This window comes from Phycodurus eques, chromosome 21 (genome assembly GCF_024500275.1).
Source record: "Phycodurus eques isolate BA_2022a chromosome 21, UOR_Pequ_1.1, whole genome shotgun sequence".
Lineage (NCBI taxonomy): Eukaryota > Metazoa > Chordata > Actinopteri > Syngnathiformes > Syngnathidae > Phycodurus > Phycodurus eques.
Window position 1 is genome coordinate 13,216,990 of NC_084545.1, and position 12,496 is coordinate 13,229,485.

The following is a 12,496-nucleotide window of genomic DNA, read 5'->3' on the forward strand; positions in this document are numbered from 1 at the left end:
AAATATATCTGCTTTAATTTTGAAAGGTGCGAACCAGGATGGAACCGGCACCTTAAGCCTTTGACGGTAAAACGAAGTAAAGAGACGCCAAGAAAAACGAACGACGAATGAAAGCAAAATGCTTTGTTTAAAATGTTTATTCTTTAGCTCTGAATCGATTTAAGATTTAAGTGTTAAGACAGACACTGATTGTGGGTAAAATTGGGTCTAGGTAATAGAACACGTTGGGCACTCATAACATTTGTACAATATGGGATTTTATTGTTGTATTTTTTATTTTATTTTTAATGACGCACAAAGGATCCACACTCCAGTCCGATAGATGGCGGTAATATCATCCCACCTTTCAAATCAAGTCATCCAAAGAAAATGTTGTGACGCCACCTTCCTGCGACGACGAAGCTGATTACACGCTACCGTCGCTATTCGTCTGTCGACAACGATTGCAAGAGAAAAGGGGTTTCTGAGCCGTTAAAATGGGGAAAAGGGAGAAAGGGGATCGAGGTGAGTTAGTTAATCGTCATTTTAGTACGTTTCAGCTCGCTAGCTTGAAGCTAGATTTGATTCAACCTTCTAAATGGGTGTTTAGTGATGCACAAATGACTTAAATCATATTCCACATTCCGTTTGATTGCATCGCACCCATGAGGATATTGTCAACATCAATGCTGCATTTCAGTTATTGCTCTAGTTCCAGTTGACTTTGCTGCTCCCGCTGACATAACTTTATCACTAGGCGTTTATACGCCACTCCAGTTGATCAGTTCTCGTCTGTTTTCAACATGTTATGCTCTCCAGAGAAGAAGTCCAAAAAGCGTTTCTATGAGGAGGACGAAGATGAAGACGACGTGGTGGGTGGCAAGTCGCAGGATGCCATACCAGCTGCTGCGGGGAAACAAGTGGATGAATCCACCACCAAGATGGATGAATATGGAGCCAAAGATTATCGCAGTCAGATGCTTCTAAAGAATGACCACTCCTCACGACCCCTCTGGGTGGTAAGCGGTGTCATTTCTGCTTTTCAGAATTCATTCAAGATAATTGTTCTTCATTGTAATTGAGTTTCTCTCCCGCAGGCTCCAGATGGACACATCTTTCTTGAAGCCTTTTCACCAGTATATAAGTATGCGCAGGATTTCTTGGTGGCCATTGCAGAGCCGGTGTGCAGGCCCAGCCACATCCACGAGTACAAACTAACAGCGTATTCACTGTATGCAGCAGTCAGTGTGGGGCTGCAGACTTCTGACATAGTGGAATATCTGCAGAAACTCAGCAAGACCTCTGTGCCGGATGGAATTGTGCAGTTTATTAAGGTATGAATTTTGGACGCACCGATATCATATGAGGACTGACACTGTACATCTGTGCTCGTATTTGGACTCAATAGCAGCCTGCCGTATACGTACTATTATGTCCTCCCTGAGGGTGGTGCGGGCAGTTTGGCAGATGGCAAACCAAAAAAGGTCACGTGTGTATGCTCGCTTCAAGCTATTTATTGACATTCCAGTTCAGGTTTTCTGTGAAACTAAACACGATGAGTGGAATTACACACGTTGTATATTTAGCCAAACACAGAGCTTTGTCTCCTCTTGCTTAATGCTAGCACATGTATGCAAAACACCGTAGACAGGCTTAGGAACAGTGTCGATGTCACAGTAAAGAGAAAAGAATTGGAATAACCCTTTTAAATAATTAATATTTGACCACATACGGCACAGAAAAATGAGATGATAATACTCACAGGCGTATATTCATCTCTGTGAAACATGTTATATTGTGACGCTCAATTGCGTCTCTCTCTTCTTTGGGTCTTTTTCTTTTTAAAAGTTATTATTATTATTATTATTATTTTTAAATAAAGTGTACGTGTGTGATCAGCATGCGTGCACCACACTTCCCCCGAGGAGGCTAATGCAGAAGTGGCACATGTGCCTCCTGCGCAAATGAATAGGCCACTTTACGCTTTTTAAAATGACCACAGTGGTAAAAAAAAGCACTGTACATAATAATAAAGATCAAGAACAAAATAAAAATGTTAAATGATAAGAATAATAGTAATAATTTTCTTTAAAAAGTTAGATTTGAGTGTTTGATGATGCGTAAAAGGAGTGTTAACTTTGAGTGAAATTCATGCTATGTTTAACAGCAGCTTGTATGTGGGTGATGGTTGTTGAACTCCAAGTCAACTATTAAGGTTACGTTGTCTTCAACATCTTTGTTTTTGAATGCGTTTAGTGATCATGAAAATGTTTAAGTTTCTTTTTTCATTATTTGATATTTCTTTTTCTCAGCTGTGCACTGTGAGCTATGGCAAAGTCAAGCTGGTGCTCAAGCATAACAGGTACATAATAGGGCACTTCAAAATCATTCCCTTTCTTGTTTTTGTTGATCTTTATTTCACTTTTTTTTTTTTTAACCTGCGTGTCATTCTGTCTTCAGGTATTTTGTTGAGAGCACATTCCCTGATGTCATTCAACGTCTCCTGCAGGACGAAAAGATCCGAAAATGTCGCCTATGTGCTCCTGATGGCACAGACGGCGAGTTGATTACTGAGGTCATCCACAGCAAGTCAGCGGTAAGCCCCCTGTTAAAACGTTCTGTCCAAACACAAAAACTCTTAACTTGTTCAATTTAAAAACATCTAATAATGACCTAAGTATTTCTGTATATATAACAGCTGTCTTACCTACAGTACTAATAAAGTTAAAGAAAACCAATGTCATGGTTCATGAACAATCGATACTGTATTTCTTCAACAGATCTCCAAGTCTGTTGAGGACAAAGGAGGTCCTTCCACCTCACAGCAGCCCGCTGATGGTCAAACTTCGGTCCAACAGGTCCCTGAGGACATCTTCAGTTACTATGAGCAGATGGATAAGGAGGAAGAGGAGGAGGAAGAGACTCAGGCCGTGTCGTTTGAGATTCAACAGGTGCGGTTTACATTTTTTTTGTACGGCAGCTTGTTGGTTTTCCGATGAAGTTCAAATCCAAATACAGTAGATGATGTTCTAAGGTACAGGTGTCAAGCTCAAGGCCCGGGGGCCAGATCCGGCCCACCACATTATTCTATGTGGCACATGAAAGCAAATCATGTTTCTTGTTAAAATATAAAAATGGACACTTTCTCTGCTCTGTTATCAATGTTCAGATATAGAAAGCCTTTTTTTTAACCAATCCCAAATTGAATAATAGTTGAACAAACAATTTTTACTGGCTTCTGTTTTCAGAGCTAGTTATCCATGAATTTGTTGTGTATGTGTAATATGGGGCGATCATAGGCTATACGGGTTCACACTCATAATGGCCCGCCGAGGGAAACTGTACGTATGTAAGGCTAGCTGCCTGAAGCAAACTGAATTAAATTACTGTGATATCCGCTCCCTGGCCACAACATTAGGTAGGCTTGCAAAAGAGCTGTATCAAAACAGTTCCCGACCAGAAGACAATGATGATCAATTTTGATTGATAGTGTCAAAGAGGTATTCATTGTTTATTGTTGCGATTTTGGTTTGCTGTGGTGTAGAACTGCGCTGCATCATACTTTGGGGTGTTGCTAATTATACAGCTCTTGAAAGGGATCCCTTTAGAACAAATTCTATGGCCACTGAGTGTACAGACCAATAACAAACTGCTGAAGGTGCTTTGTGACTTTTCAAATCAACATGTACATCGTGGTTTTGTGTAGGATATGATTGAGGCGCTACAAAAGCGCTGCATTGAGCTGGAATACCCGCTCCTTGCGGAGTACGACTTTCGGAATGATACAGTCAACCCAGATATCAACATCGACCTGAAGCCGACTGCTGTACTACGACCCTATCAGGAAAAAAGTCTGCGTAAGATGTTTGGCAATGGACGCGCTCGCTCCGGAGTCATTGTGCTGCCCTGTGGTGAGAATGCTGGTTTACTGTTGGCAAAGGAGGATGGAATGATGAAAAATTCAGTAAAAATTAGTTTGAAACTCTAAAATTTTTCTTCATGTCAAACTGACATAGCGCAATGTGTGTTTGCACAGACCTACTGGCCACAACTTATGTACATTTGCTTTCCTGCTTTCCAGGAGCGGGAAAGTCTCTGGTGGGCGTGACAGCAGCGTGCACAGTCCGCAAACGTTGCCTGGTATTGGGTAACTCCTCTGTGTCAGTGGAACAGTGGAAGTCCCAGTTCAAGATGTGGTCGACTATCGACGACTCTCAAATATGCCGCTTCACCTCCGACGCCAAGGACAAGCCCATCGGTTGCTCAGTGGCCATCAGCACCTACTCCATGCTGGGCCACACCACCAAGCGCTCGTGGGAAGCTGAGAGGGTCATGGAGTGGATGAAAAGCCAAGAGTGGGGTCTGATTATCCTCGATGAAGTGCACACTATTCCTGGTAAGGTTTAACATCACACATCATATTAAGTTGCCAATAAAACAAGAAATAAGTGCATTTTGTGCGATGGTTTGATATGCTAACATTTTTTCCATATGCCTCTTCGTAGCCAAAATGTTTCGAAGTGTACTGACCATCGTCCAGGCACACTGCAAACTGGGCCTCACTGCTACTCTAGTTAGGGAGGATGACAAGATTGTGGACCTCAACTTCTTAATTGGGCCAAAGCTTTATGAAGCCAACTGGATGGAGTTGCAGAGCAATGGCTACATAGCCAAAGTCCAGTGCGCAGAGGTGAAAGAATCGCAGACTTCCCAGGAGCTGATAGTCCTTATTGTATGCACTTCCTTATCAACATTGTCTGTGTTGCAGGTGTGGTGCCCGATGTCTCCAGAGTTTTACAGAGAGTACGTGGCCATCAAAACTAAGAAGCGCATCTTGCTTTACACCATGAATCCCAATAAATTCAGGGCTTGCCAATTTCTCATTCGCTTTCATGAGCGGCGCAATGACAAGATCATTGTCTTTGCTGATAATGTCTTTGCCTTGAAAGAGTATGCAATTCGCCTTAACAAGTATGTACCCCCCCCCCCCCCCAAAAAAAAAAAACAGAGCACTTTTGTAATACAGAATTTCAGTATTAAAGTTCTCTCTGTAATTGTCTGCTCAAGGCCCTACATCTATGGGCCAACCTCACAAGGGGAACGTATGCAGATCTTGCAGAACTTCAAACACAACCCGAAGATCAACACAATTTTCATCTCCAAGGTAACAAACAGGGAATGGGTTAGTGAGTACCTCACGAAAGCTTCTTTAATATATCTTTGCCACCTAACAGGTTGGAGACACCTCATTTGACTTGCCAGAAGCCAATGTTCTAATCCAAATCTCCTCTCATGGTGGGTCACGGAGGCAGGAAGCCCAGAGGCTTGGTCGAGTTTTAAGAGCCAAGAAAGGTTAGTTTCTTTTACTGTTCTAACGGAACACTTTCTTTCTACGTGTTAATGCAAGAAACATTTACAAAAGCAGCCTCTCACACCACCAGTCTGCCTTTTTAGGAATGGTCGCAGAGGAGTACAACGCATTCTTTTATTCGCTGGTGTCCCAAGACACCCAGGAGATGGCATACTCCACCAAGAGACAGAGGTTTCTAGTGGACCAGGGCTACAGCTTTAAGGTATATCTTAACTGTTGGACACATGGACACTGCTTATGGTTCTTTGTCCTGACAATATTCAGTCCGTAGTACCTTGACTTGTGAATTTAACGTACTGTATTGTAATATACAAGAATTTAAAAAAACAAAAACAAAGAATGTAAAGAGCATGAATTAATGTTTAAGTCAGTTCTATACAGTTTGGAGAGAACAAATAAGATGATGGCGCAGATGGATAGATTCCTCCACATTGGAAATCCAAATGTTATGTAAAATAGTCATTTCTCATGTAAAAGCCATGTACGTTTCTTAGGTGATCACACAGTTGGCAGGAATGGAGGAAGAAGATTTGATGTTCTCCACCAGAGAGGATCAGCAACAGCTCCTCCAAAAGGTTCTGGCTGCATCTGATCTGGATGCTGAGGAGGAAACTGTGGCAGGGGAGGTGGGCACCAGGCCACAGGTGGGTGCCGCCATAACCTTACATACATGATAAAGCTGACAGATTGCTGCATTTTTTACTGTTTTTATCTCCTTTCTATTTCCCGAACAGTTTTCACGGCGAACAGGGACCATGAGCTCCATGTCTGGTGCTGATGACACAGTCTACATGGAATATCAGGGCAAAAGCAAAGCATCGTCTCTGGGCAAGGGCATCCATCCGCTCTTCAAGCGCTTCAGGAAGTAGATGGGCTGACTTTACCATTAGCCACTGGAAGGCGGCGTGAAGAGGCCACAGCGGTCAGCACATCAGGCTCACACTTCCGAGGGTGGGAGTTCAAATCCGGGCTTCGGCCTTCCTGTGCGGAGTGTGCATGTCCTCCCCGCGCTTGCGTGGATTTTCTCCAGCATTCCCAAAACATGCGTGCAGGTTCATAGACGTCTACGACAATCTATTGTAGTAGCAACATGTGACCACTAATGGGAGACATTGACCTTGTCAAAACAGATCACGTTACTGTTCCTTGGGGGGCAAAAGGAGACAAAATAAACTTTAACTGAAATTATCTGCACCCTATTAATATATATATATTATAATACAATTTTTAAAAATTAATTCTATTTTATTGTTTCAATCAGCTTTATTTGATCGTCCAAACTATAGAAAAACATTTTTTTAGACGGTAAACGTCCATAAAAATAAAGACAAATACCAATATGCAAAATAGAACCTGGTCGTAAACTAGTCTTCACATCTTCATGCTGTTTAATTTAGACTGAATACGAAAATCCATTTATTTCTTTAAAATGTTGCCAAGCATAAATTCAACTCAGAAAAGTATTGTATGTGCACCGTGTATTAGTAAAGGTTTTTGGAGAATGTAGCTCCAGTACATCCTAGGGCAGTTATTTCTGCTGAGAAACTGAACAATTAATACTAATCTTTAACAGAAACACTGGATAGAATATGTGCAGATTAGACACGATAGTACACTCGTGAACTTGCAAGCAGTCAGTATTCCACATCATTCTTACAACTGTATCATATCTAAGATTAGTTTGTAAATAAATGCTAAATGGCAGTGTGTCATTTTGGATTTATCCCGATACAGTGGGGAACCTATGAATGTACTAAAAGCTACAATTAGCATCATTTAAAAATATAATACTAAAAATGAATTTAAGATAAAGAGCTGGACTAGATAATGTGCTCTGGCAACAAAATGCGGGGGGACAGCTAGTCAGTTCTGGGGTTTCTCCAAAAGAACAGAGGAGAAACGTGGTAAAACCTAATCACAACCTTGGAATCCTCCAAACTGCAGTGGTGTAGTGCTTAAAGGGGGGCAGGATTTGTCAATCCTGGATGGGCTTTAAGGCCTTCCCCAGTAACCTGTGATGGCCCCAGGCCGTTCTCACCTTCCCTTTCACGTCCACTGAGCGTGTTTGGCCTCTCAAGGAATGGTGAGCTCGGGAATGAGGCCCTTTAAGGACATTGGATCACGCCTCAATGCAAAATGATGATGATACTGGGTGCCGTGGAGATGACGTGTTTATGGCAGGAGATGGCTTGGAGTCTGTTCATAGCCATAAAGCACAACTTGTGTGCGCTCAGGGGTGCCGTTTTAAAGTTTTAGAAACTTCCACAGCCCTTTCGCCGACCAGCTGCCTCCTCACCGGCTGTCATCTTTTGACAAAGAAGACTTTGTTTTCTCAGCTTCTTCTTCACCTTCATCAGCTGGACGACAGAGAAGCAAATTGACAAGTCAGACTCATGCATGGCCCGCAGAATCGGCAATGTGCCGTTTTATTTTGAAGGTCCGACCGCTTGTTATGTTGCACACTCAGTTTTGCATTCAATGCTTCAAATGATCAATTCCACACCCTCGATAAAATTCTTAACGATCAGTTATAATTCTTATGCCCATATCTACTTTTGACTCCTAATGTGTATCATTTTAGTCATGTTTTCCTTGGCCTGCTTCAGCTGGTGTTGCTTTCAAATTTTTCTTTGTGCTCGCTTTCTGGATTTGTATGTTGATAGACTTGCTTTATAACACAGCCACTTTTATTACATTTGTGCGCAGGTGTGGACTTCGTCCTGGTCCATAGTCTGATATACTTTACCTGATATACCTCTCCATTAAAGGCTGACCTACTAAAATAATACCTTTCTGACAGTGGCAATGAAAACTGTGCATTATTATACTGTTTGCAAAGGCAGTTCTGAATTTTGTGGCCGGGCAGCATGTGTGCAAGTTTTTACTTCCTCTTACTTGGTTTGTTGATGTTGACCTGCGCCAGGCTCGCCGAAAGGTCTGCGGTTCCCGGCGCCCCGGAGGCTGCCGGGATGTCGTGGATGGCGTTCCTGCGGCCGGACCGTCGAGAAGCGATGAAGTCCTCATAGGAAGCCTCCACATCCGTCATCTCTGCCACGCCTCACCATGGCAGGACCTGCACAAGCTTGTAGAAAAAAAAAAAAAAAAAGGAGACATGTGTCGTACAGACAGGAGGTTTGTATAAAGAAAATGCCCTTAATACAGGGCTCCCGTCTCTTTTTTTAGGACTTAATCCGTCATTAATCTCTAGTCTCTTTTGAAATCAGTCAACAAGAGAGCTAAGAAGGAACCAGAATGTTCTTGAACTGATGACAAAAAGATGAAATTATGGTCCAAGGTGGAATATATTCAAATGCCAGTTCATTTGGAATTGGCATGAGGTACGATTGGCTCTGTGTTGCCACGGAGATTCGGGTTAAACCCCTGGGTTGGTATTCATACACTCCCAGTCTTCTGCTCACCATAGCACAGCCTTTACTCTGCTTTCACTGCTGTGTGTCCATTAAGAGGAGACGTCGAACCTAATTTATGCAAATCAATGATGCTCTATTGAGCGTATTCTATTCTATTGCAATTTATAGGTTGGTTAGCCCACTGACAACCTCAAATGACAGTGCCGGCATTCACGTCTATTTTCAGATGCAACTTCTTTCTCCATGTGAGTGAGCAATGAAACCCAGGCAGCTGCCGTGCTCCGAATGGTGTCAAGATGGGCGAGACCCCGCAGATGTTAACCTAGCAATAGTCAGATGATCATTTTACTCTGTACGTAGTACTGCTTCTAAAAGGCTCATTTTCTCAATGACGCAGTGGCAGGATTATTCAAATTACATTAGGATGATGAGGGCTCTTATAAATGTGGATGATTTTATCCTTTATACGCATGTTTGGTACACGTCCAATTAAATATTAATTTGGAAGTTTTCATAATTTAGATCTGCTTGCTCACATGATGCAGCCTGTCTGCTGTTTAGCCAAGTGTGTGTGTGCCATGAGCAGGCAACCAGAGCTCAGTCGAACATATCTTGAAGCAGATGCCAAACAACTGAGGCAATCAGAAAAATACAGCACATGTTGTTAAAAAGTAAAGGAGAACAAAAGAGTAGGGCTGTATGGACAAAAGTACACTACAGGAAGTGAAAACGGAAGAAAATGGGTCAATTCTGCCTATTGGCTTAAAGCTGCTCTGGTCTCAAGAAAACACACCAGGTTTGAATTGTCTCCTGTCAAGAAGCGTTGCCTGGTGTGTACCATGCCTCACTCGAAAGAGCTCTCAGAAGACCTGCGATTAAGAATTGTTGACTTGAAAAAAGCTGGAAAAGTTTACAAAAGTATCTCTAAAAGTCTTGATGTTCATCAATCCACGGTTAGATCAATTGCATATAAATGGAGAAAGTGCAGCACTGTTGCTTCTCTTCCAAGGACTGGCCATCCTGTAAAGACGATCGCAAGAGCACAGCGCAGAATGCTCAAAAAGGTGAAAATAAATCCCAGCGTGTCATCTGAAGACTTAGAGAAATCACTGGCACATGCCAACATCTCTGATGACAACACTACCATTGAGTGAAATATTAAACAAGAATGGGGTTCATTCATGGGAGAACACTCAGGAGAAAGCCGTTGCTGTCTAAAAGAAATATTGCTGCATGTTTGAAGTTTGCTAAAGAACACTTGAATGTTTCACAGCACTACTGGCAAAATATTCTGTGGACAGATGAACCCAAAGTTTAATTGTTTGGGAGGAACACACAACGCCGTGTGTGGAGGAAAAATAGCACAAGCCACCAACATCAAAACCTTATTCCAACTGTAAAGCATGATAGAGGAAGCATCGTGGTATGGGTGTGCTTAGCAACCTCAGGGCCTGGACAGCTTGTAATAGAAAAATGAATTCACAAGTTTCTCAAGCTGTTTTGCAGAGAAATTTGAGGCCATCTGTCCAACAGTTGAAGCTCAAAAGAGTAGCAACAGAACAATGATCCAAAACACAGAAGCAAATCAACTACCGAATGGCTTCAGAATGAGAAAATACGTGTTCTGGGGTGGCCCAGTCAAAGTAATGACTGATTGAGATGTTGTGGCATGACCGCAAGAGAGCTATTCACACCAGACATCTCAGGAATCTTGCTGAAGTGCAACAGTTTTGTAAAGGGGAACGGTCCAAAATTCATCCTGACCCTGTGCATGTCTGATCTGCAACTACAGGAAATGTTTGGTTGAGGTTATTGCTGCCAAAGGAGGGTCCACATGTTATCGAATCCAAGCTTTTACTGACTTTTTCCTCCCTGTCATGGGAATGTTTACATGCTATTTTCAATCGAAATGTGAAAACATAGACTTGTTTGTGTGGTATTAGTTTAAGCAGACTCTTTTCAGCCTTGTGATTTATATGATCGGACTAAATTTTATGACCAATTTATGGAGCAATTCAAGAAATTCCAAAGGGTTCACGTACTTTTTTCTCCCAATATGTCCCCAAGGCAAATTTTCTGTTTCAAAGTGACATATTTGCTACTTAAATGAAAATCATTAGAAATGCACCGTCACTATTGGTCCTATTTAAATAAGGTATCACAAAATAAAATATCAATGGAAATAGTGGTTTTAATTTATTTCTTAAAAAATGTATTGTGTGTCCCTCACACAGCATTCCACTCTCTTTGGTATGTGGTAATTTTGCCCTCTAAAGAAATAGAACTAGTCCCCATGAATCTGCATTCTGGATGTGACATCACGCTTTTCAAGGGAACTAAAAGGAGCAAAGCGAGGTGAATGTAAACTTGCTGTCTACATGATCTTCGTCTTGTTAATTTAAGGATCTTAAACTCTATGTCTTACACTTACATTTTCAACCTGTTAGGCTAAATTATGATAAAACTTGTCACCTATTTTCTCATTCAAACCTGTCACTAATTATTGTATCCACGTTTTGAAATGTTTACATAAAAATAACGGGACACTCCCATTCCCATATACTGCATGTTGATATTCCCTATTTAATTTATGGGATTAGGATCACGTTAGTGGAAGGAAAATGCAGGAATGACGAGGCGTTGAAGTGCACATTGTTGCAAAATACATACAACGCGATAAAAAGGTGAACACGTACATGCAGGTAACGGTCATGCGCACATTGATTGCAATAATCGACATGCTCGTCTATGTTTGAAGGCCCCTCGCTAAACCAGTCAACCCAATTTTCGTTGTTCACATTCTGCATCACATAAACAATTGGAATTGTTGTTCGGTACCTGGAAAGGTTTTTAAAAATAAAAAAATAAAACAAAAAAGCGTCCAAATATTCGGAGTCGACTATATCAGGTGGAGGAGCGGTACCTCTGCCTCAGATATTCTCGTTACACTGTGGAAAAAGGTTTAAGAGCGTCAAATATCAGGTGACCGTGGGGTGATAAGCGTGTTTCCGGTTGTCGTTTCAAAATAAAGACCAGCGTTGTTGCGTTTGTCAAACAGTGCACAGTGCAGCGTGTCTGTGTGTGAGGGTGAGAACAGTGATCCTCTTGTTATGCCCACAGCCGATCTCCTAGTAACAGCTGCTTGTCAGTCACTCCAGTCACAATGCACATATGTGCGCGATATGCCAAACAGAGAAACAGTGTTTGGAGGAGAATATTTAAAAAAAAACAAAAAACTTTTGGCATTACAATACATGACAACAACACCTTGCATTTGTCCACGTGAAAAAAAAAAGAAGAAGCACATCTAATTTCTATATTTGAATTTAGGAACAGGGGTTGCCTCCCATGCCCCATCTGCTGGTTGCCGTGCATATTGCATGAGGCAGAAACAACCAATGGAATCCTGGGATGTTGACATTCTGGTAGCATCATACAAGTCAGTTGCCATTGGTAGCGCAAAGATCACTTGAGACAAGATAGTTCGCCTCTTGCCACTTCCGTCGAAGCTCACTACGGGAACCATCAACAGATTCAAGATGCGAAAGTCTATTTTAAAAAAAAACCTCCCACCGTTAATTCAAATAATAAAGCGTGTGTATGAAGGTTAAGAGTGCAGACCACATTTAAGTTAGATTTAGTTTCATTTGAAGCATAAAACGTAAATTCCACACGCGTTGTGGAACTTGTGTTTGTAACAATTCAGCCACGGTGACGATTGAGTAGTGACACAGGTCATCTTTATTTGAAATGAGAACATCGAGGAGTGAATTGC

At 41.8% G+C, this 12,496-nt stretch overlaps 2 protein-coding genes across 3 annotated transcripts; one reads left to right on the forward strand and one right to left on the reverse strand.

Annotated features, from left to right (window-relative positions):
* The first annotated feature begins 98 nt into the window (after positions 1–98).
* On the forward strand, positions 99–8,122 carry ercc3 (excision repair cross-complementation group 3). Of its 2 annotated transcripts, none has more exons than XM_061666771.1 (15): positions 99–504; positions 799–998; positions 1,077–1,313; positions 2,292–2,341; positions 2,440–2,575; positions 2,760–2,930; positions 3,686–3,890; positions 4,061–4,375; positions 4,485–4,669; positions 4,748–4,950; positions 5,047–5,143; positions 5,214–5,331; positions 5,434–5,552; positions 5,845–5,994; positions 6,085–8,122. In XM_061666771.1, the coding sequence occupies exons 1-15, from the start codon at positions 477–479 to the stop codon at positions 6,217–6,219; spliced, it is 2,349 nt and encodes a 782-aa protein (XP_061522755.1). In that variant the 5' UTR covers positions 99–476; the 3' UTR covers positions 6,220–8,122. The 2 variants fall into 2 exon arrangements, with proteins under 2 accessions (XP_061522755.1, XP_061522756.1); XM_061666772.1 differs by having other exon boundaries at positions 400–504; positions 804–998.
* Positions 5,432–11,658, reverse strand: pkia (cAMP-dependent protein kinase inhibitor alpha). Its single transcript, XM_061666773.1, has 3 exons — positions 11,560–11,658; positions 8,246–8,432; positions 5,432–7,707 (listed from the first exon to the last, which is right to left on the reverse strand). The coding sequence occupies exons 2-3, from the start codon at positions 8,394–8,396 to the stop codon at positions 7,643–7,645; spliced, it is 216 nt and encodes a 71-aa protein (XP_061522757.1). The 5' UTR covers positions 8,397–8,432; positions 11,560–11,658; the 3' UTR covers positions 5,432–7,642.
* Between the last annotated feature and the right edge of the window lie 838 nt (positions 11,659–12,496).